This window comes from Coregonus lavaretus (genome assembly GCF_964263955.1).
Source record: "Coregonus lavaretus genome assembly, chromosome: 21".
Classification (NCBI taxonomy): domain Eukaryota; kingdom Metazoa; phylum Chordata; class Actinopteri; order Salmoniformes; family Salmonidae; genus Coregonus; species Coregonus lavaretus.
The window spans coordinates 24,118,696-24,140,417 of record NC_140008.1 but is presented as its reverse complement, the minus strand read 5'-3'; the positions used below and the strand labels follow the sequence as shown (position 1 = coordinate 24,140,417).

The following is a 21,722-nucleotide window of genomic DNA, read 5'->3' as shown; positions in this document are numbered from 1 at the left end:
CAGCCCCTCTAATGCAGCACGCTGTTTACCCAGGCTTTGGAGATATTCCCCCGGAATTAAGCTCCGCCACTCACCTGTCACTCATGCCCCCCCCCCCCCCCCCCCCCACACTCCCCCCACTCCCGCGCCACCACTTCCAACTCAGGCCCTAAACTATGTGATGCGATGCGTCTGCCTCTGGAATGACACAGCCACTACTCAGATAGATAGAGAGCCTGTGAGCTCTCACTCCCACCCCACTCCTAGCATCCCCTTGTGTAGGACAAGAGACCCTCCTTCAGGGTTCAGGATGGGTTTAATGTTCCCGTACAGCCCCTCCCCCTCCACCCAGCCCAATCTCATCCTGACGCGGATCCATATGATGGATGTGTGTAGCCCAAACTGAGGAGTGAATTGACTGGCTGTTAATAATAGGCATGACAGGACTAGACTGGTCTATCAGCCCAGTGCCCACAGCTTACAGTACATCTCCCCCAAACTTAGCATCCAACATATACATTTCTTGTATTTTTCTCATTGGTACATGCCTTCTGCTAGTGTTCCAGCTAGCACATTTGGTTCCTTGGAAGTCTGGGAACGTATGTTTTTGGTTTCCCATTGGTCCTGGGAACGAAGCAATACATTTCCTGAAAGTTTTTTTAAACGTTCTGGGAACAGAAGTTAAAATGTCGCCTCTTCTGGGAACGTTAATTTTTAAGTTACAGGGAGGTTCTGAGAACGTTTTAATATGGTTCCCTGAAAGTTTTCCTGGGAGGTTTTATTAACGTTCTGAGAACGGATATTATAGGTTATTTGAAGGTAATTAAATAACGTTCTGAGAACATGTTTCAATAACACTTTTAATAACACTGCTTGCTTAGTTTGGGTTAACCGTTTTGAACTCCAAGCACAGATACGACACATGGAAATTAATTTGCTTAGGCATTAATCATGTAAACACATTTCTTTTTTTGTGAGATTCAAATCTATGATCTTCTGTTCTCCATCCATGGAATTAGTCCACTGTGCCACCAGGATGGAGCTCCAGTAGCATGCCGGGTTTTTTTAAACTATACAAAGCTGTTCATTTTAGTCTATCCAAACAGACCCCATTTCAGAGGAAACAAGCACATATTAAGATCAGGTATGGCCAATGAATGGGCGCAAACAACACACCTGAACACCCATAACAAAATAGAGGATAGAGTTTTGTTGATGCTGAGAACAGAATGTATGTTTTTAAATAACATTCTTAAAACTTTCTCTGAACGTTACTAAAGTTTTCTTGTGTTTTTTATGGAACATTTTCTTAACGTTCTCGGAAACAATTTGAGAACATTAATTTAAAAAGAACCATGAGGAAACCTGTAGAAAACTTTATGCTAAAGTACTAAAATTCCCACAGAAGAACATTGTTTCTTAATATTCTCTTAACTATTTGAGAACATGCCCAATGTCAAACCAGTTGGGGAATGTTCTGTTAAAGTAATGAAATACCAAGAAAATTATGTTTTTTTGTTAAGCTCCTTAAATGAGCTGAGAATGTTCCAAAGCCAAGCAAATACCCTGGGCCCGGTTTCCCAAAAGCATCTTAAGGCTAAGTTCATCGAAACTGGGTCCTGCACCATTCCCAGAAAGCTGTGGGAAGGTTGTTTGCAAAATAACCATAGAACAACCACGCTCTCACCAAGCTCTAAGAAACATATGGTTCTCAGAACGTTATGTGCTAGCTGGGGTGTGCTCGTTATGTTCGTGCTAGTCACCCAGTATGGGGTGATTAATGGCCACTTGGGCTGGCATTGCCTTCAAATGGTGGGAAGTATGAAAATTGGATGTACCTTAATATTGGTTATGACTAATGATCTCTGGTGTTAGTCACGCACACAGCGGGCTCTAATGAGGGTGACGTCTATGTATTAATGAAGCAACACAATGTTGATCATGCCCCCTGTTCCCAGAAAATGATGAGTGTGAAATTCGATCTATTTGAGAATAATTGCAGCACATCTTACCTTAGATCACCTTCTCAAGACGGAGCATGCTGCGAGCACCAGGCAGCGCAGAAAATTGTGCTGAACAGATTATGCTGTAACATGACAGTGAAGGCCATGATTTCAATTAGCCATGCACTCATGATGCATTTACCCCTGCTCAACATCCATATATTAGGTGGAACACCAAAACGAGAGATTCAAGAGGTTTTACGAATGTCTTTCAGACCTCAGATGTTCAATATCAAAGCCTTCTGACACAATTCTGTGAGTTTATTTTCTCTGTGTTATGACATTTTGTGCAATTTCTTGGAAAAAGGAAACAGCCAGCCTGCTCTCTTCCCACAAACTGTCTGTTTTAATCCGTCCAAATACCCTTTTCTGTGCCATCCTAATCCTTCAGACTGACCATGAGAACCACAGCCCGACAGTCATCTCATCAGAAATATGCCTGCTCATCGACTAATCCTGTTTATTGCTCAGAGTGAATACATTCTGGAACTGTGTCTGATGCTATGCCATGATGCCATGGAAGTGTGTACTTTACTTTAACTGGTGCATACATTCTCCAGGAGTGTTTCTTCAAAAATGAAATGTTAAAAGCCTGGGAGGAGTCTCCATGCCACTGTTCCTGGTTAAGAGGCTAATAAATAGTGTTAATACCGCTGATGAGACAGACGCTTGAATTACATCTCTGACTAATATGCATTAGCTGTGGAAAAACATGCTTCGCGCTCTTTTGGTCCTTTTGTGACAGGCCGGCAGTAAAGCATGGCACATCTGTGACAGGGAGATGAAATTGAAAGCCAGTTATCTATTTAAATATCCATGTTATTGTTTTCAATACCAACTGACAATCTTTTACTGTTAAATTTGAATAGGCAAAATTGCATTTTAAAAAACGAACTAAGAGAGCCTGACTGATGTGAGAGGTGCAAGTGAGAGGAGAGGAAAGGAAGATAGGGTTGAGGGAGACTGCTTGATGCCTCCCTCTGCCATGTTATTATTGCAATGCTACTGAAGTCCTGGAAAGTCCCAGACTGGAATACATTCTGCTCATTGAAAAGCAATTTACCATGTTGTGGTATATGTATGTGGTTCTGTCTTGTCTGTCTTAGTTTTAATTATGCAAATAAATAAGAGAATGCATTGTCCTTCCACATCAGGAATACTCTGTTAGCTCTGACCCCATCCTAATTGTTGTTCTCTTATTTTTCTATTGATTATGCATATTCTCACCAATGCGTCCCAAGACAGAATTTATTTAACACACCTGCTCACACATTAAACAACACACAATGGAATCTCGACAACAATGGTGTCAAGTTTCAGAATCCTATTGCAAGCAACCATCCAGTGTAACAGTCTCTTTTGTACCATGGTGTAACAATTCCACTCCAAAACCAGATGTAAGTGTAAAATCAATCGTTGCCTGGTCCTGGCACTTCACAGGCACAGCAGTAGGTCACTCCTTAGTTCCTTAACTGTATCCGTGGCAACGTCATAAGAACTATCCTAGCTGCCATCATGGCCTTTCCATTGAGTCTGTCCATAAGTCTGTCCGTCTGTCCCCTGCATGGTGGCTACAGGGAACTGATAGAGCAGCGGATGCGAGGGGCAGCAGGAGAGCAGGACAGCAGGACCAGAGGTTAAAAGGCAGTTTATCATGGAGTACTATAGAGACATGTGATGTAGCTAAACTCTCTGCAGCCACACCACAGGTGAGAGGTGGTGATGTTTTGTCTAGGAAGCTGTGAATGACACCCACTGTGTAAAGTGGTTGAAAACAAGTCAGCACCATCTTACCCACTGGGAGTTCTTTTAGGAAGAACTGGGAGATTTATTAGGAGTTGTTATGGTTCTATTTCTAATTCTCAACATCTGATTTACATTGGTAGAGAAGTTAGAAAACATGTGGACACCAGTGGAGGCTGCTGAGGGGAGGACGGCTCATATTAATGGCCGGAATGGAGTAAATGGAATGGAATTGTATCAAACATATTTTGTTTTGCTTTTCATGTGTTTGATACCATTCCATTCACTCCATTCCAGCCATTCCACTCCATTTCAGTCATTATTATGAGCCATCCTCCCCTCAGCAGCCTCCACTGGTGGACACAACCGTGCATTCAGCAGTAGCTAGTGAAAGCAGCGACGGCGAAAGAGCAGAGTAAATCTGGTGACTAAAACCTCCTGATTTAGGTGAACAGAAGACTTATGAGCCTTCTGAGGATAAAAGCCAATTAACTTGCCAGCGGCGGGTGGATTTGCCTCATGACATTAAACACAGAGACATATGGTAAAGTTACAGGTAATTGGTTTAGTGTGATTAATACAACTCATCATTTGTAACGTGTTAAAGAGTATGAATCACTGTGATAAACATCTCACTCAGTACTGTCTGTTAGACTATGGGACCAACCGTGGTAGCTGCTAGTAACTGTCACCTACATGCACAGCCACAGACACAGACACAGACACACAGTCTGCCTCTGAGAATGTATTTTTGCAGTAGCACTCCTACATCCTACAAACTGAGCTCATTGGTGTGACAGAACATCAGAGCAGTGACATTGGTGGAAACAAACTATAATCACCTATTTTCTCAAATGTTGTTTCAAACAGCAACAAAATAACTTTTACATCAAATCTCCCGGGTGTCTGACATGAGTCAGAGAGAGTGCAAAGCCATTGGCAGTGCTGCAGGAGATATAGCTATTCAATGACAGGATAAATCCAAACCAGTACCTTACCTACAGATGGTCAACCTGAAATGTTAATGCTCATTCCATCACACCGATGAATTAAACTAGTTTACATTCATAAAGAAAATAAAACATCTAATTTTCAGCCCCTACGTGAATATGTATGGTTTAGAAAACCTCGCAGCAACCTGTGAAAACAATCTCCGCCAACAAACCAGCCGGCATGAGTATAGTTTCCAGTTAAATGTGAGATTCTTCTTTTTGCCAGCGTTGAGCGACGTTGTTGGCCGGGAGCGTTGTGCTTTCTCCCTGTGCTAGGAAGTGGCCTGGAGAGGGCTTCTAGAGACCACTCAACATCTGTCCCTCCTCCAGGCCACTGGCATCGCATTCACCACGGGTACACACACACACACACGCATGCACACACACAGATCCATGCATGCAGACACGCACGCAGACACAGACACGTGCGCATGCACATGTGCACACACACACAAATGTACATACGCAGACACACTCTCTCACACACGTATACCCACATACCGACAGATACACAAACACCAGAAACCACTGCTACTGAGTAGAGTGTAGGTATACAGTATGTAGGGCTCCCACTGGAAATGTCCCTAGCAGCCTGATGTGTGTCTATGTCCGTCTAGCCCATCGCCATCTCCACAATGTCTGGAGCGGAGCCGGTTATCAGTCTATGGGACAGGGAACTCATTACAGCTTGCCTGCTCAAATACTGTGTGCCACCGCCTCACTACACACACTCCCTGCTCCTTAAAAAAAAAAAAACACACTGCACAAACAGTCTGCACACACCACAGGCAATCTTCCTCCACTAGTAATCTATGGTGCTTTGGTAAAGGGAAATAAGTACATGGTGTGTACTGCACAGTTGAAGTCAGAAGTTTACATACACTTAGGTTGGAGTCAATAAAACTCGTTTTTCAACCTCTCCACACATTTCTTGTTAACAAACTATAGTTTTGGCAAGTCTGTTAGGACATCTACTTTGTGCATGACACAAGTCTTTTTTCCAACAATTGTTTACAGACAGATTATTTCACTTATAATTCACTGTATCACAATTCCAGTGGGTCAGAAGTTTACATACACTAAGTTGACTGTGCCTTTAAACAGCTTGGAAAGTTCCAGAAAATTATGTCATGGCTTTAGAAGCTTCTGATAGGCTAATTGACATCATTTGAGTCAATTGGAGGTGTACCTGTGGATGTATTTCAAGGCCTACCTTCAAACTCAGTGCCTCTTTGCTTGACATCATGGGAAAATCAAAAGAAATCAGCCAAGTCCTCAGAAAAAAAATGGTAGACCTCCACAAGTCTGGTTCAACCTTCGGAGCAATTTCCAAACGCCTGAAGGTACCACGTTCATCTGTACAAACAATTGTACGCAAGTATAAACACCATGGGACCACGCAGCCGTCATACCGCTCAGGAGGGAGACGCGTTCTGTCTCCTAGAGATGAACGTACTTTGGTGCGAAAAGTGCAAATCAATCCCAGAACAACAGCAAAGAACCTTGTGAAGATGCTGGAGGAAACAGGTACAAAAGTATCTACAGTGGGGAGAACAAGCATTTGATACACTGCCGATTTTGCAGGTTTTCCTACTTACAAAGCATGTAGAGGTCTGTAATTTTTATCATAGGTACACTTCAACTGTGAGAGACGGAATCTAAAACAAAAATCCAGAAAATCATTGTATGATTTTTAAGTAATTAGCGAGTGGAGTTTAGACCAAAAAGCTCTATTTTTGTCTCATCAGACCACATGACCTTCTCCCTTTCCTCCTCTGGATCATCCAGATGGTCATTGGCAAACTTCAGACGGGCCTGGACATGCGCTGGCTTGAGCAGGAGGACCTTGCGTGCGCTGCAGGATTTTAATCCATGACGGCGTAATGTGTTACTAATGGTTTTCTTTGAGACTGTGGTCCCAGCTCTCTTCAGGTCATTGACCAGGTCCTGCCATGTAGTTCTGGGCTGATCCCTCACCTTCCTCATGATCATTGATGCCCCACGAGGTGAGATCTTGCATGGAGCCCCAGACCGAGGGTGATTGACCGTCATCTTGAACTTCTTCCATTTTCTAATAATTGCGCCAACAGTTGTTGCCTTCTCACCAAGCTGCTTGCCTATTGTCCTGTAGCCCATCCCAGCCTTGTGCAGGTCTACAATTTTATCCCTGATGTCCTTACACAGCTCTCTGGTCTTGGCCATTGTGGAGAGGTTGGAGTCTGTTTGATCGAGTGTGTGGACAGGTGTCTTTTATACAGGTAACAAGTTCAAACAGGTGCAGTTAATACAGGTAATGAGTGGAGAACAGGAGGGCTTCTTAAAGAAAAACTAACAGGTCTGTGAGAGCCGGAATTCTTACTGGTTGGTAGGTGATCAAATACTTATGTCATGCAATAAAATGCAAATGAATTACTTAAAAATCATACAATGTGATTTTCTGGATTTTTGTTTTAGATTCCGTCTCTCACAGTTGAAGAGTACCTATGATAAAAAATTACAGACCTCTACATGCTTTGTAAGTAGGAAAACCTGCAAAATCGGCAGTGTATCAAATACTTGTTCTCCCCACTGTATATCCACAGTAAAATGAGTCCTATATCGACATAACCTGAAAGGTCGCTCAGCAAGGAAAAAGCCACTGCTCCAAAACCGCCATAAAAAAGCCAGACTACGGTTTGCAACTGCACATGGGGACAAAGATCGTACTTTTTGGAGAAATGTCTGTTTGGCCATTATGACCATTGTTATGTTTGGAGGAAAAGGGGGGTGCTTGCAAGCTGAAGAACACCATCCCAAACATGAAGCATCATGCTGTGGGGGAGCTTTGCTGCAGGAGGGACTGATGCACTACACAAAATAGATGGCATCATGAGGAAGGAAAATTATGTGGATATATTGAAGCAACATCTCAAGACATCAGTCGCAAATGGGTCTTCCAAATGGACAATGACCCCAAGCATACTTCCAAAGTTGTGGCAAAATGGCTTAAGGACAACAAAGTCAAGGTATTGGAGTGGTCATCACAAAGTCCTGACCTCAATCCTATAGAATATTTGTGGGCAGAACTGAAAAAGCGTGTGTGAGCAAGGAGGCCTACAAACAAGACTCAGTTAAACCAGCTCTGTCAGGAGGAATGGGCCAAAACTCACCCAACTTAATGTGGGAAGCCTGTGGAAGGCTACCCGAAACGTTTGACCCAAGTTAAACAATTTAAAGGCAATGCTACCAAATACTAATTGAGTGTATGTAAACTTCTGACCCACTGGGAATGTGATGAAATAAATAAAAGCTGAAATAAATCATTCTCTCTACTATTATTCTGACATTTCATATTCTTAAAATAAAGTGGTGATCCTAACTGACCTAAAACAGGGAATTTTTACTAGGATTAAATGTCAGGAATTGTGAAAAACTGAGTTTAAATGTATTTGGCTAAGGTATATGTAAACTTCCGACTTCAACTGTAGGTAAACTAGAAATATCTTCCCAGTTTATGAATGCATCACTATGGGGAAGAAATCTTATTGGAGTGAGCAGTATTGGCCCAGACGGGAAAGCCATCTCCTATGTCAGAAGCCGTTATAGAGGGGTGTTAGTAAACATATGATAGTACACATCTCTGGAGAACTGTAAAGCACCCTCTCGGTTTTCAAATCTTCATCCCGACTCCCCCGAACCGGAACCACGGCCACCTCACAGGTCCCTGGGGACATGTTATGAATCTGCTAGGACAGCGCTTATAAATCCACCTGCCCCCTCTTCATCACAACCCTGGGGCTGCAGCATAGCACAATGGGCAGGCACTCCATAACCCCACCCCAACATCCCTTCCTCACCATCCAGCCCTGTCTGCAGTAAAGACAGATCCCTCTGTGCACATGCATGCAGGGCCAGGCATAGAGATGAGGACGCTGTCTGTTCTGTCGATGGCAGCCACAGAGAACACACATATTGGAGAACAGCAGACAGAGCGTGCTAAATCTATGTCTTCTGCTTGGGATGGGCCGTACGAGAGGGTACCCTATCGATGACTGCCCCCCGCCATGTCTGAGTTTAACCACAGCCACATGGGCTCTCACATACACAGACAGACTGTGTTACAACCAATCTCCCTCATGCTCATCCGTCAATCCTAAACTATGGCAGTGAGAGGGATGTGTAGTGTATAGAAAATGAGAATGTGGAATGTTTATGCCGCCCCCACGATATTGGAACAGACAGACAGATAGGGAGGGAGAGAGAAAAACCCACACCACACACACGGTATATTCATACAAAAAAATTGCCCCAAATGCTCCCTCCAAGGGTACCATGTTCCAGAGAGGGGTAGAAAAGGCAAAGACAAATGGATAGAGAGAGACAAAGCAAGAGCAAAAGAGAGAGAGAGAGAGAGAGAGAGAGAGAGAGAGAGAGAGAGAGAGAGAGAGAGAGAGAGAGAGAGAGAGAGAGAGAGAGAAAATAAACAACAATAAAGAGAGACATATAACCAAGGTAATGAAGACCGATGTTGATACAGATGTAGGATCTTAATTTGATCACTCTTTTGTAGCTGAGAATTATTTGTAGGAAATGCAAACTTGTAGTGTATTCAAGGTTTAAAAAGGCTTCTAAAGTTTGTAATTTCCACTTTAAAATGTCAGACTTAATTTGCCATAATGAAAAATGTATCAACCCCTACAAAAAAATGTCCATTATTTATAATCCACATAATAATTCACATTTACTGTTGCTGCAGGATTATTTTCCTGCTATAGCAAACTGTTAAACTGTATGCATGCACCACTGTGATGTTTCCTAGTTGTGTTTGAGAGAGACAAAATTAATACTAATTACCGAGATTAATATCAATGATTCAATGTTCCTATTAATGATTATTCCAATAATTAGAATCAGCAGGATGAAATAACCTGCGGTTTAAAATTGTACATGCAAATCAAGCTGCTTCTATGTTCTCACCTCTGAAATGAGATATACAGCCTGTAGTCTACCCAGGCACCCTGGTTTACACCATTTGGCATGAGGAGAGAACTTGGCATGTCTCACTCTTCACGCGATGTGGTTAGAGAGCTGGATCCCTACTCCTTTAATCCTCCATATTGTTTTTAATAATAAAAAAACGCCATGTCTCAGGGAAAAGGATGACTGACCTTCAAGGGGATTAGGAGACTTGCAATGGCATTAGACTAGTCAGAAAGACAATGGCAGATGTATTTACTCAAATACCATATTACTAAAAGACTGCAGTCAAAATATGGTTGTAGGAAATGACTGTAAATGAAGATAAAAGTAAGAACAATGGCATTGTAAACCCCAGTGAATAGACACTGGACGTCTGTTGTCTGCTAGTGACAACTAGTCAAGTCTCATCATCATCATCATCATTGATATCGCCATAAACTAGGATGTCATCTCTCTAAGAAAGTCTCATGTTGAGATCAACAACCATATTTCTATCACCTTGAGCTCCTGTCCTTAGGAAAGTGTGGGCTAATGTGGAGGACATGACATAGTATTTTGTCCACAGTGGCTGAAGCATAGCAGGTTAAACCAACCCACAGTAAGCTGCTACGCTAGCTCCAGCCCCAGCCTCAGGCTTGTGATCGAAGAGATACATCTTCTGGGACGCTGTTTCAGCTCTAACTAACCGCATTTGTGGACAATTTACAGTGGTGGTTGTCTGCTAAAACCCACCAATAAATGAATCTAGGGGGTGTGGGGCTGGGTGCCTGCAGGTTGCCAGGCCCAAGATAAATTGCTGCGAGTTTCTGCACTGTCTGGCAATCTTAATCCTCAATAATAGGCCAGCAGAGTCAAGGCAAAGAGTTAGAGCACAGACACGTCGAGCCTGGGGCTAAAGAAAAATCCTCCAACCAGTATTTCTCCAGCTCTGTGAGCTTACTCGAGTCTCATTTCTAAGTCTCTGTTTATGAACTCAGGGTATAGCCGAGATGAGACTAAGGACTGGTTACAAGCACAGAATCTCACCTGCCTTTTCAAGGATCTTTACGCCCAAACGTTAAAAAGTACCTCAGTTATCAACAGGTTAGGTAATGTATAAGATCCATAAGACTGACACAAGCCGGAGGGAATGTGACGTGACCTGCACTCATGAGATTACAAACAAACTGTTAGATGCCAGCCTGCCTAAGCCTCCCCTGAGCATCTTCTCAGATAAGTGTCCATTTCATTTGAGCAGGGGGAGAGCATCATGGCATGATTACAACACGGCAAATGTCAGATATTCTTCATCCCCATTTACCATCTGCTATGAGGGTCGGATGGAAAACGCTGACCCTCATCAGTAGCAGCACTCTCTCTTGTCACCAGAAAGACAGAAATTCTCTGACCTCTAAAAATATAGCACAAGTTACAGCACCCAGCCAACCAATCAGCATCCAGGGCCATGGCAGCGGGGGCAGACAGACACTTCTCCTCGAGCCAAGAGTTGACAGGAGTGTGGTTTATTTAAGCAAGGCAGAATAAAATAATAGATTTGCTATGACAAAGAGAAAGACACCACTGTGCTGTGTCAAATTACTGCAGGAGATATGAATTATTCATCTACAAAATACACTTGATCAAATGTTGAGGAGGGATTAAGGTTAGTGTCCATAAAACCCCCTGACATGGGCACGTGAGCAGCAAGGTTTCACCCGCTTTGATCCTCCAACATGCCTCGTTTCCAAGGTGTTAAACTTGTCTATCTGTTTTCCCAGGGCACAGACAGCAGCCCCACACCGTGCTGCCCCTGCCCAACCTAGCAAGCACCTTCTTCATCCACACTGGCAGTTGGTTTCCACAGAAATGCCCAGGAGCCAGGCAAGCTAATCCCTCCGCTGTGGCAAAGATGGATGTGTCAATCCGCATCCATCCATCTGTTGGTGCACAGTATCTCCTATCTGCGAGCAAAATGAATGCCACGGTGGGGCCAGATGAGGGTGGTCAGCTTGACAGAAACCCCCGCGATCAACGCCCAGATAACTCCAGGGGCTTTGGCGATAAATTGCAGAAGCTTCAAATGAGATGGAGCCACAATGCAATTTTCCCCAGCAGTCCAGATACAGTATATAAAGCTGTGAGGGGGGCAGGACAGTTAGCTGGGTGCTTTCAGTCAAATAACCTCCCAGTGAAATCAGACTAATACTAACATCAGGCCCGGTGAGATCCAGAGAGGATTACAGCAGTGGAGTGTACAAGAGGAACAAAGCCACACTCATTCCTGTGTGTCATCCCTGTTTATGAGGAAGAATCACATCCTGAGTGGACTAAAGCCTCCATCTTGGTTCTGACTATGTCTCCCTGAGGCAGACCTTGAGGCCTCAGCCCCCGCAGCCCTGCTGGTGGCACATGCCAACGTCCTTCAACCACAGCCTTTCTCTTTCTCCACGAAAGCATCAAGTCACCTGGGGACAATTCCCAGACCACAACTGAATATAGGGATGACCTTTTGTGACCAGATCAGATGGGTAGGTTATTTATCTACTGTGCTCTCTGTTGACTCTGTTGAATAAAAGCGCCATTGTACATGCTATATAATATTATAAACTGGGTGGTTTGAGCCCTGAATGCTGATTGGCTGACAGCCATGGTATATCAGACCATATACCACGTGTATGACAACATATTTATTTTTACTGCTCTAAATACGTTGGTAAACAGTTTATAATAGCAATAAGGCACCTTAGGGGTTTGTGGTATATGGCCAATATACCACGGCTAAGGGCTGTATCCAGGCACTCCTCGATCCTTATTGCTTAAGTATACAATAGCCACGTATTGAACGCTGCTCAAGATACGAGACACTGTATACAGTACAAGTAGTATTTGTAAAGAGATGACAATCCTGAAGAACCGCTAAACGTTTGGTAAGAAATTAATAAACATACTAAAAGTAAGCATGTCCCAAGATGCATTGCTCATAGAATGGGGTCAGACACTTTCCATGTTCCTCTTTAAGATCCTTAGCAAGCCAAGGGTCAGAGACTGGGGCCAGCAGCTAACACAAGAGCCGAACGTGAACGGGTGGGCGAGCGTGTAGCAACAGACAGGAAAGAAACACAGACTAATGAAACAGACTATCTGGGGTATTTATTTCAAGGAGAAGAAATTAATAAGCATGAAAAATAATAATCCTCAACACATTGCATGCCAAATGTAATGATTAAAGAAAAAACTGCCGACCCAATTATTTCAGGCAGAACAAAAGGCAACGGTAAAGATTTTTGAAAGAGTAAACAATGGGGAGAGCGTGGCTGCGAGCAAACACCTCAGACACAATTAAACCCACGCTGGCTGCATCTGCTCCCAGAGCCCTGCCTGGTGCACTATCACGCTGACACAGCGTGCTGCACACTTAGCATGGGAGGAGAAGTGGAACCTGGGCTGTTTACTTGGCTAATGCCCAGACAGCAGTGGCCGATCACTTTCCTCTATTGCTCTACCTACTGCTGGGAGATCAGCAGATGCTTTCAAGGCCAGATGAGTCACAAAGCACAATAAAAACAACCATGATGTTATTAACTCCTTTATTACCAAGTCCCTCCAGGATTCTGCGCAAATTTTTTGTGTAAAGTGAACAATTCCCCGCATATCATGCGAGGGCTTGCAAATTTGACCAACCACTGCACTATTTCCCGCATAAAACAGTCAAATCATAGCAATGTTATCGCTTAAAACTGACCCATCGCCGCAGTACAAAAAGAGGGCTCCTAATTTCAACCAATCACCCACATTTACCGCATAATGTGGTTCAATCAAGCCACATGTCAACAAACTTTTTCCCTCGTCAGCGCATTTTCACAACAATTTGGCCAAAATGCTTTTATTAGCATTGGCTTAAACTACTAAAGGTCATATTTGCGAGCTTCTACAATCACATGTTCTGTTGTATCGAGGGGATTCAAAGGATGATGGAACAGTGTTTCTCAACCCTTTGTTCTCAAGTACCCCAAACAGTACACAGTTTTGTTGTAGCCCTTGACAAAGACACACCCTCATTAAACTCATTGAGGGCTTGATGATTAGTTGACAAGTTGAATCAGATGTGCTTGTCCAGGGTTACAATAAAAATGTGTACTGTTGGGGGAACTCGAGGACCAGGGTTAGGAAACACTGTGCTAGAAGATTAATTGGACCAGAGAATGTGTTTAATCAAGGTTCATGCCAACACTACAGTGTGCAGGGCTGTGTTTTAAATAGGCGTTATGTGATATGAAGCACAGCCAGACTTTGGTTTTTACAGGAGGCCATGATAAGTATGACTCGGCCCATAAATTTAGAACAATTCTGATAATGACGCGCTGACAGCAGAGTGCGTTACATTCTATTACGGTGTCCTACAAAGCCTGACACATCTGCACACACACACACAGGCAGGCAGACGAGCAGAGAGAAAACCCCTGGCCAAATCCATCCCGTGCTACGCCTAAACCGATAAATAAAGCTCACGTCAGCCGCTCTGCATATTTAGGTCTCCTAACGGCTCCGTGTACCTCGCCTGGCAAAGAAAAACGAATCATCATGTGGCAAATGTGTCATAACGCCGACCAGGCACCCAACAGGTGCAATGATTTAAAACACAGCCCTGCACACTGTAGTGTTGGCATGTACCTTGAATAAACACTTCTCTGGTCCAATTCATCTTCTAGCACAGTGTTTCCTAACCCTGGTCCAGTATGAAAATGTATGCACTCACTAACTGTAAGTCGCTCTGGATAAGAGCGTCTGCTAAATGACTAAAATAAAATTAAAAAAATATGTTGGCTAGATCATTAATGGGGGAGAAAAGCACCACTAGCATTCTCTCTCTTTCTCTCTCTGTCTTTCTCTCGCTCTTTCTTTCTATATTTTGTCTCTCTCCCTTTCTCTCGTTCTCTCTAAGTCCTCTTTTCTGCTCTCCTCTAATTTTCTGGTTTATTAGGAGGAGTAAGTTAAATAGCCTCTCCTCATCTCCTACACACACAGCCATAAGAAGAAGGGGCCACAATGACAGGGCCTCTCTGTTACTTCCTATAGTAGATTTATACACAGTCCTCACTACAAAAGGGCTACAGAGGCCAAGGCACTTCTGGGCCTTGTTAGACAGGCCCTTGATTGGCTGGTCAGACAAACTGAGAGCAGGCTCTTGTCACACATGAGAGCATCTGCTTAGTCCTGTAACATTACTCTGCTCTCATCTCATTCAGTAGAGCTGAGTGGTTTGATCCGCTTACCCCACCGCCACAGGGGTAAATATAAACACTGAGGAAAATGTCAACAAGACTCTTTATGATGCTAAAAAGATACATCTGATTAAATATGCTCCCAATTTACCTCTAGCACCAAGCCACAGCTTGACAGAAGAAACAGCCATAATGAAAACACAGACACGCCACTTACCTGATCATCGCCAAAACTGGTGGCTTTTAGAACTTCACATGAACACTCCCAATATCAAACCAGTCCAGAGGAATCAGTTAGGCCTAATGTTTTTAAATTCCCAAGCATCATCGTTGCTAGTTCAGGAGTCGTTCAAGTTGTTGCCAAATTGTTCACAATAAAAAAATTCTGACATACCACGTTTTCTAATATTCAGAATTTGCACAAATAAAGACAATTTATAGAGAAAAATCAATTTGGAAATAGTTGTTTGATGGGGACAAAAGCTGGGGCTCATGCTGGGGGCTGGTCATAAAGTATTAATGGTTACAATTATCCTCCATATTTACTATAATCTTCAATCTTCTGCCTTCAAGCGAGGTTTCCTTTGACACATTGCTGCTAGTGTGAATGAAAGGAGGATTTGCCACAATTGTATGCTCATAAGCCTTGATGCTATTTAGGAAGGGTTCAGTGCCTTCAGAAAGTATTCATACCCCTTGACTTTTTCCACATTTTGTTGTGTTACAGCCTGAAATCAAAATGTATTACATTTATGTTTTTTCTCACCCATCTACACACAATACCCCATAATGACAAAGTGAAAACATGTTTTTAGAAATGCTTGCAAATTTATTGAAAATGAAATACAGAAATATCTAATTTACATAAGTATTCACACCCTGAGTCAATACATGTTAGAATCACCTTTGGCAGCTATTACAGCTGTTAGTCTTTCTGGGTAAGTCTCTAAGAGCTTTCCACACCTGGATTGCACAATATTTCCACATTATTCTTTAAGAAATTCTTCAAGCTCTGTCAAATTGGATGTTGATCATTGCTAAATAGCCATTTTCAAGTCTTGCCATAGATTTTTAATCCAATTTAAGTCAAAACTGTAACTAGGCCACTCAGAAACATTCAATGTTGTCTTGGTAAGCAACTCCAGTGCATATTTGGCCTTGTGTTTTAGGTTATTGTCCTGCTGAAAGGTCAATTTGTGTCCCAGTGTCTGTTGAAAAGTAGACTGTACCAGGTTTTCTTCTAAGTTTATTTTTATCCCAAAACAAAACTACTCCTTGCCGATGATAAGCATACCCATAACATGATGCAGCCACCACCATGCTTGAAAATATGAAGTGTGGTACTCAGTAATGTCTTGTGTTTGCCCCAAACAAAACACTTTGTATTCAGGACATTTTTAGCAGTTTTACTTTAGTGCCTTATTGCAAACAGGATGCATGTTTTGGAATCTTTTTTATTCTGTACAGGCTTCCTTCTCTTCACGCTGTCATTTAGGTTAGTATTGTGGAGTAACTACAATGTTGTTGATCCATCCTCACTTTTCTTCTATCACAGCCATTAAACTCTGTAACTGATTTAAAGTCACCATTGGCTTCATGGTGAAATCCCTGAGCTGTTTCCTTCCTCTCCGGCAACTGTATTAGGAAGGACGCCTGTATCTTTGTAGTGACTGGGAGTATTGATACACCATCCAAAGTGTAATTAATAACTTCTCCATGCTCAAAGGGATATTCAAAGTCTGCTTTTTAAATTTCTACCCATCTGTGTTTGAAATTCACTGCTCGACTGAGGGACCTTACATCTGTGTGGGGTACAGAGATGAGGTAGTCATTCAAAAATCATGTTAAACACTATTATTGGACCCAGAGTGAGTCCATGCAACTTATTATGCGACTTCTAAGCAAAGTTTTACTCCTAAACTTATTTAGGCTTGCCATAACAAAGGGGTTGAATACTTATTGACTCAAGACATTTCAGCTTTTCATTTTTAATTAATTTGTAAACATTTCTAAAAACATAATTCCACTTTGACATTATGGGGTACTGTGTGTAGGCCAGTGACACAAAATCTCAAGAGTCTATTGACGCACCTGTGCATCAATCCACAGTGCCTTGCAAAAGTATTTATGCCCCTTGGTGTTTTTCCTATTTTGTTGCATTACAACCTGTAATTTAAATGGATTTTTATTTGGATTTCATTAAATGGACATACACAAAATAGTCCAAATTGGTGAAGTGAAATGAAAAAAATTACTTGTTTCAAAAAATTATACAAAATAAATAACGGAAAAGTGGTACGTGCATATGTATTCACCCCCTTTGCTATGAAGCCCCTAAATAAGATCTGGTGCAACCAATTACCTTTGGAAGTCACATAATTAGTTAAATAAAGTCCACCTGTGTGCTTTCTAAGTGTCACATGATCTGTCACATGATGTCAGTATATATACACCTGTTCTGAAAGGCCCCAGAGTCTGCAACACCACTTAGCAAGGGGCACCACCAAGCAAGCGGCACCATGAAGACCAAGGAGCTCTCCAAACAGGTCAGGGACAAAGTTGTGGAGAAGTACAGATCAGGGTTGGGTTATAAAAAAATATCAGAAACTTTGAACATCCCACGGAGCACTATTAAATCCAATATAAAAAAATTGAAAGAATATGGCACCACAACAAACCTGCCAAGAGAGGACCGCCCACCAAAACTCATGGACCAGGCAAGGATGGCATTAATCAGAGAGGCAACAAAGAGACCAAAGATAACCCTGAAGGAGCTGCAAAGCTCCACCGCGGAGATTGGAGTATCTGTCCATAGGACCACTTTAAGCCGTACAGTCCACAGAGCTGGGCTTTACAGAAGAGTGGCCAGAAAAAAGCCATTGCTGAAAGAAAAAAATAAGCAAACACATTTGGTGCTCGCCAAAAGGAATGTGGGAGACTCCCCAAACATATGGAAGAAGGTACTCTGGTCAGATGAGACTAAAATTGAGATTTTTGGTCATCAAGGAAAACACTATGTCTGGCACCAACCCAACACCTCTCATCATCCCGAGAACACCATCCACACAGTAAAGTATGGTGGTGGCAGCATCATGCTGTGGCGATGTTTTTCATCGGCAGGGACTGGAAAACTGGTCAGAATTGAAGGAATGATGGATGGTGCTAAATACAGGGAAATTCTTGAGGGAAACCTGTTTCAGTCTTCCAGAGATTTGAGACTGGGACGGAGGTTCACCTTCCAGCAGGACAATGACCCTAAGCATACTGCTAAAGCAACACTTGAGTGGTTTAAGGGGAAACATTTAAATGTCTTGGAATGGCCTAGTCAAACCCCAGATCTCAATCCAATTGAGAATCTGTGGTATGACTTAAAGATTGCTGTACACAAGCGGAACCCATCCAACTTGAAGGAGCTGGAGCAGTTTTGCCTTGAAGAATGGGCAAAAATCCCAGTGGCTAGATGTGCCAAGCTTATAGAGACATACCCCAAGAGACTTGCAGCTGTAATTGCTGCAAAAGGTGGCTCTACAAAGTATTGACTTTGGGGGGGGTGAATAGTTATGCACGCTCAAGTTTTCTGTTTTTTTGTCTTATTTCTTGTTTGTTTCACAACAAAAAATATTTTGCATCTTCAAAGTGGTAGGCATGTTGTGTCAATCAAATGATACAAACCCCCCAAAAATCCATTTGAATTCCAGGTTGTAAGGCAACAAAATAGGAAAAATGCCAAGGGGGGTGAATACTTTCGCAAGCCACTGTAAGTAACATAATAAAAAAATCCCCATCAAAATCCATCAGTTTAAGCTAGAGATTTGCATGGGCTGCGTCTCAATCCACTGTATCCGCCATATGTCGGCCTGCCGCATCTGCGGCGGAACGTGGCCAAGCTACATAGGTGTTTGTCAGAACATGAGACATCCCGGAAATCTGTCTTCTTTGAAAAAATACGTAGCGTCCAAACAGTTTGGTGTTCAACTATTATGACCAGTCTAAGGGGAGACTCTCATGAACACGATGGTGTTTTCCGTTTTGCTCTACGACCCCCACAAGTGTCACGGGACTCGTCTGAAGGTAACCCATACAAACAAATGGAAGTATGGAGGTAGTTTTGTGTCAAAAAATAAATTAATAATCCTGAGCTTTCTTATCTCAAAACCTTATATCTTATGATATTTTTTTTTACTGTCTTTCTGCCATTTATGAATGTGTTATTCAATGCGTTTCAATGGGCTATAGTAGTAAAGGCCAAATTCAATATTTTATCACCCCCCCCCCCCACCCACCCCCCCACCCCCCCACCCCCCAACGGCTTAGACTTCTAGAGGTGTTTTAATCCATTTCAAATTCAGGGTGTAACACAAGAAAATGTGGAAAAAGTCTTTCTGAAGGCACTGGGCTCCCGAGTGGCGCAGCGGTCTAAGACACTGCATTTCAGTGCTTGAGGCGTCACTACAGACACCCTGGTTCGATTCCAGGCTGTATCACAACCGGCCGTGATTGGGCGGCGCATAATTGGCCCAGCGTCGTCCGGGTTTGGCCGGTGTAGGCTGTCATTGTAAATAAGAATTGGTTCTTAACTGACTTGCCTAGTTAAATAAAGGTTAAAAAAATAATTTTAAATATATAAATCACCATTGAAGGGACAATAAGGATATTCATTAAAACAAATGACAGCATAATCTAATTGAGGGTGAAACCATGGCACCTTTGTTTCACTCTGTGTCCCCAAGGCAAAGAAATATAGCATTGATTGGCGCCTACTGTACTGTTTGTGTATAGGTAGCTAGTATTGAAGGATTAGTGATAAGGATAAAAGCTGAGAAACCTTACCTAATACGCCAAGCCGGTAGTTCACTGTGATGACGATAACATTGCCGTAACTTGCCAAGATGCTGCCGTCAAACATATTCCCAGTGCCCTCCATGTAGGATCCCCCATGGATAAATACCATCACTGGCTTGGGGCTGCCGCTTTCACGGATGTCTGCAAGAAGGGGAAGGAAATTATTAAAGGACAAATTAAAGCCGACAGCTGGAGATGCAATCTAAATTGTGGACGCTTTGCTTTTCTCATAATTTGTGGCACATTGACTTTGCTTTGAGACAATTTCTGCTTTGCACGTCAGACAGTTCATTTTCTACGTGACAAGTATGACATGTTCCTGGTGATTGAAAATAGAAAATTAATCATATTTTTTAGTTTCAGGAAATTTTAGGGGCTGTTTTAAATTTTTGGGGACCCAATAAACTCAGCATTAAAGAAGAGCAGAGATTCAAACTGACATTTCAATTTATGTGGCACAGGTAGCTAGTTTTAATCTAATAAAACAGATTGAACCTAAATGTTTTCACAAACATTCTTGAAGAAAGGTTTTTAATTACATTTCAGACATCCAACATTTCCCTTTAACAATGTGTTATGCTTACTGAACTTCGCATAATGATTTCAGCTCAATTGATGCTGTGCAGAGTATTTACAAGGGAGGACATCTAGTTTGAGCGCTGGGTTTGAATTAAATGGGGATAGGGATACAAAAAATAGGCTTCCGATTACTTTCATCTTTCACAAAGGAGAAAGGCTTTTCATCTTGAGTGCAAAATGTCCACATACATGTTCAATATCTCATTGATGTTTGGTGTTCGGGGACTCACTTGCAAGAGGTCTCAGTGCTGAGGAAAGTAATTAAATAGTAACAAACTAAAATAATAGGATAGCATTTTCCAAAAAGCCTTCTCTTACGGCTAAAAATGTGGCCGTATTTGCAGAATCCAGGCCCTCTCTCTGTTCTTTTAGTTGATTTTCTTCCTCCCACTCTCTCTTTCTTGTTCTCTCTCTCTCTCTCTCTCTCTCTCTCTCTCTCTCTCTCTCTCTCTTTCTTGTTCTCTCTCTCTCTATCTTTCTCTCTCTCTCTCTCTCTCGCTCTTTCTCTCTCTCTCTTACATTTCCAGTGAAAGTGGAGGCTCCTAGAGAGGGAAGGAAAGGCCAGGGCAACTCTCATCTTCTCTTCCTCAGTAGGCAATGCATCATAACTCCTATATTATTGATTAGGACTGAGCAGCTGCAGTGTGTGTGTGTGTGTGTATGTGCCTGTGTGCAAAAACATAAGTTAGTGGGGAAAAAGAGAGGGAGACAAAGAGAGAGAGAAAGAGAGAGGGAGGGAGATCGAGTGATCCGGAGGAAAAAATCTTGATTATTTTCTGAAATTTCACATCAGAATCCTAACATCTTCCATTCACTTTGATGAATTAATTGTCACAGAATAGCAGCTGTATTCACGCAAGTGTGTAAACTAGCGCTGCATTGAGACAGGAGATACCTGATCTCTCTAGATAGTTACAAACATAACAGCAAGGTAAATTACTAAACCTGTCAAATAAAACTAGACTAACTGGATGAAGACTAACTGGAAAGATTGTGTGTCTGTCTGTGTAAGTGCATGCGTGACATTCATGACTGTAAGTCACTTTGGATAAAAGCGTCTGCTAAATGGCATATTATTATTATTATTATTATACGTGTGTGCGTGAGAGAGATTCATACAGTACATGTGTCGCCCCTCTCTGTCTCTTGTGCGGGTGCCAGCAGCAGATTAAAGTGACACACATCTGGCCACAGAGGGTTATGGCTGTGGTGTGTAGAGTACTGTCTGTCAGGATGTCCATTACATCATTCATGTCATTCACTGTCCTTTATGCTGTATGTTCTTGTGCTCACTTCAGCTTTGTGAGTGGAAAAACAGCAAGTGCACATTCATATTTCTTTGGATGGATTCCAGGCTTCTCTGACTAAGGTCAAAAAATGGTAAACCTCCATAAATGAGGAATTTAAGCCAGGGAATTATGTGC

The 21,722-nt window shown here is 42.4% G+C and overlaps 1 protein-coding gene across 2 annotated transcripts in view; it reads right to left on the bottom strand.

Moving 5' to 3' along the window:
- Nucleotides 1-21,722, bottom strand: part of LOC311148938 (neuroligin-1-like) — a gene marked incomplete at both ends in the record, with an annotated part of 247,151 nt that overhangs the window by 156,598 nt on the left and 68,831 nt on the right. For both annotated transcript variants that reach the window (XM_084185974.1, XM_084185975.1), the window contains one exon: nucleotides 19,708-19,860. In XM_084185974.1, coding sequence (XP_084042100.1) covers nucleotides 19,708-19,860 — 153 coding nt within the window. The remainder of the gene's footprint in view (nucleotides 1-19,707; nucleotides 19,861-21,722) is intronic.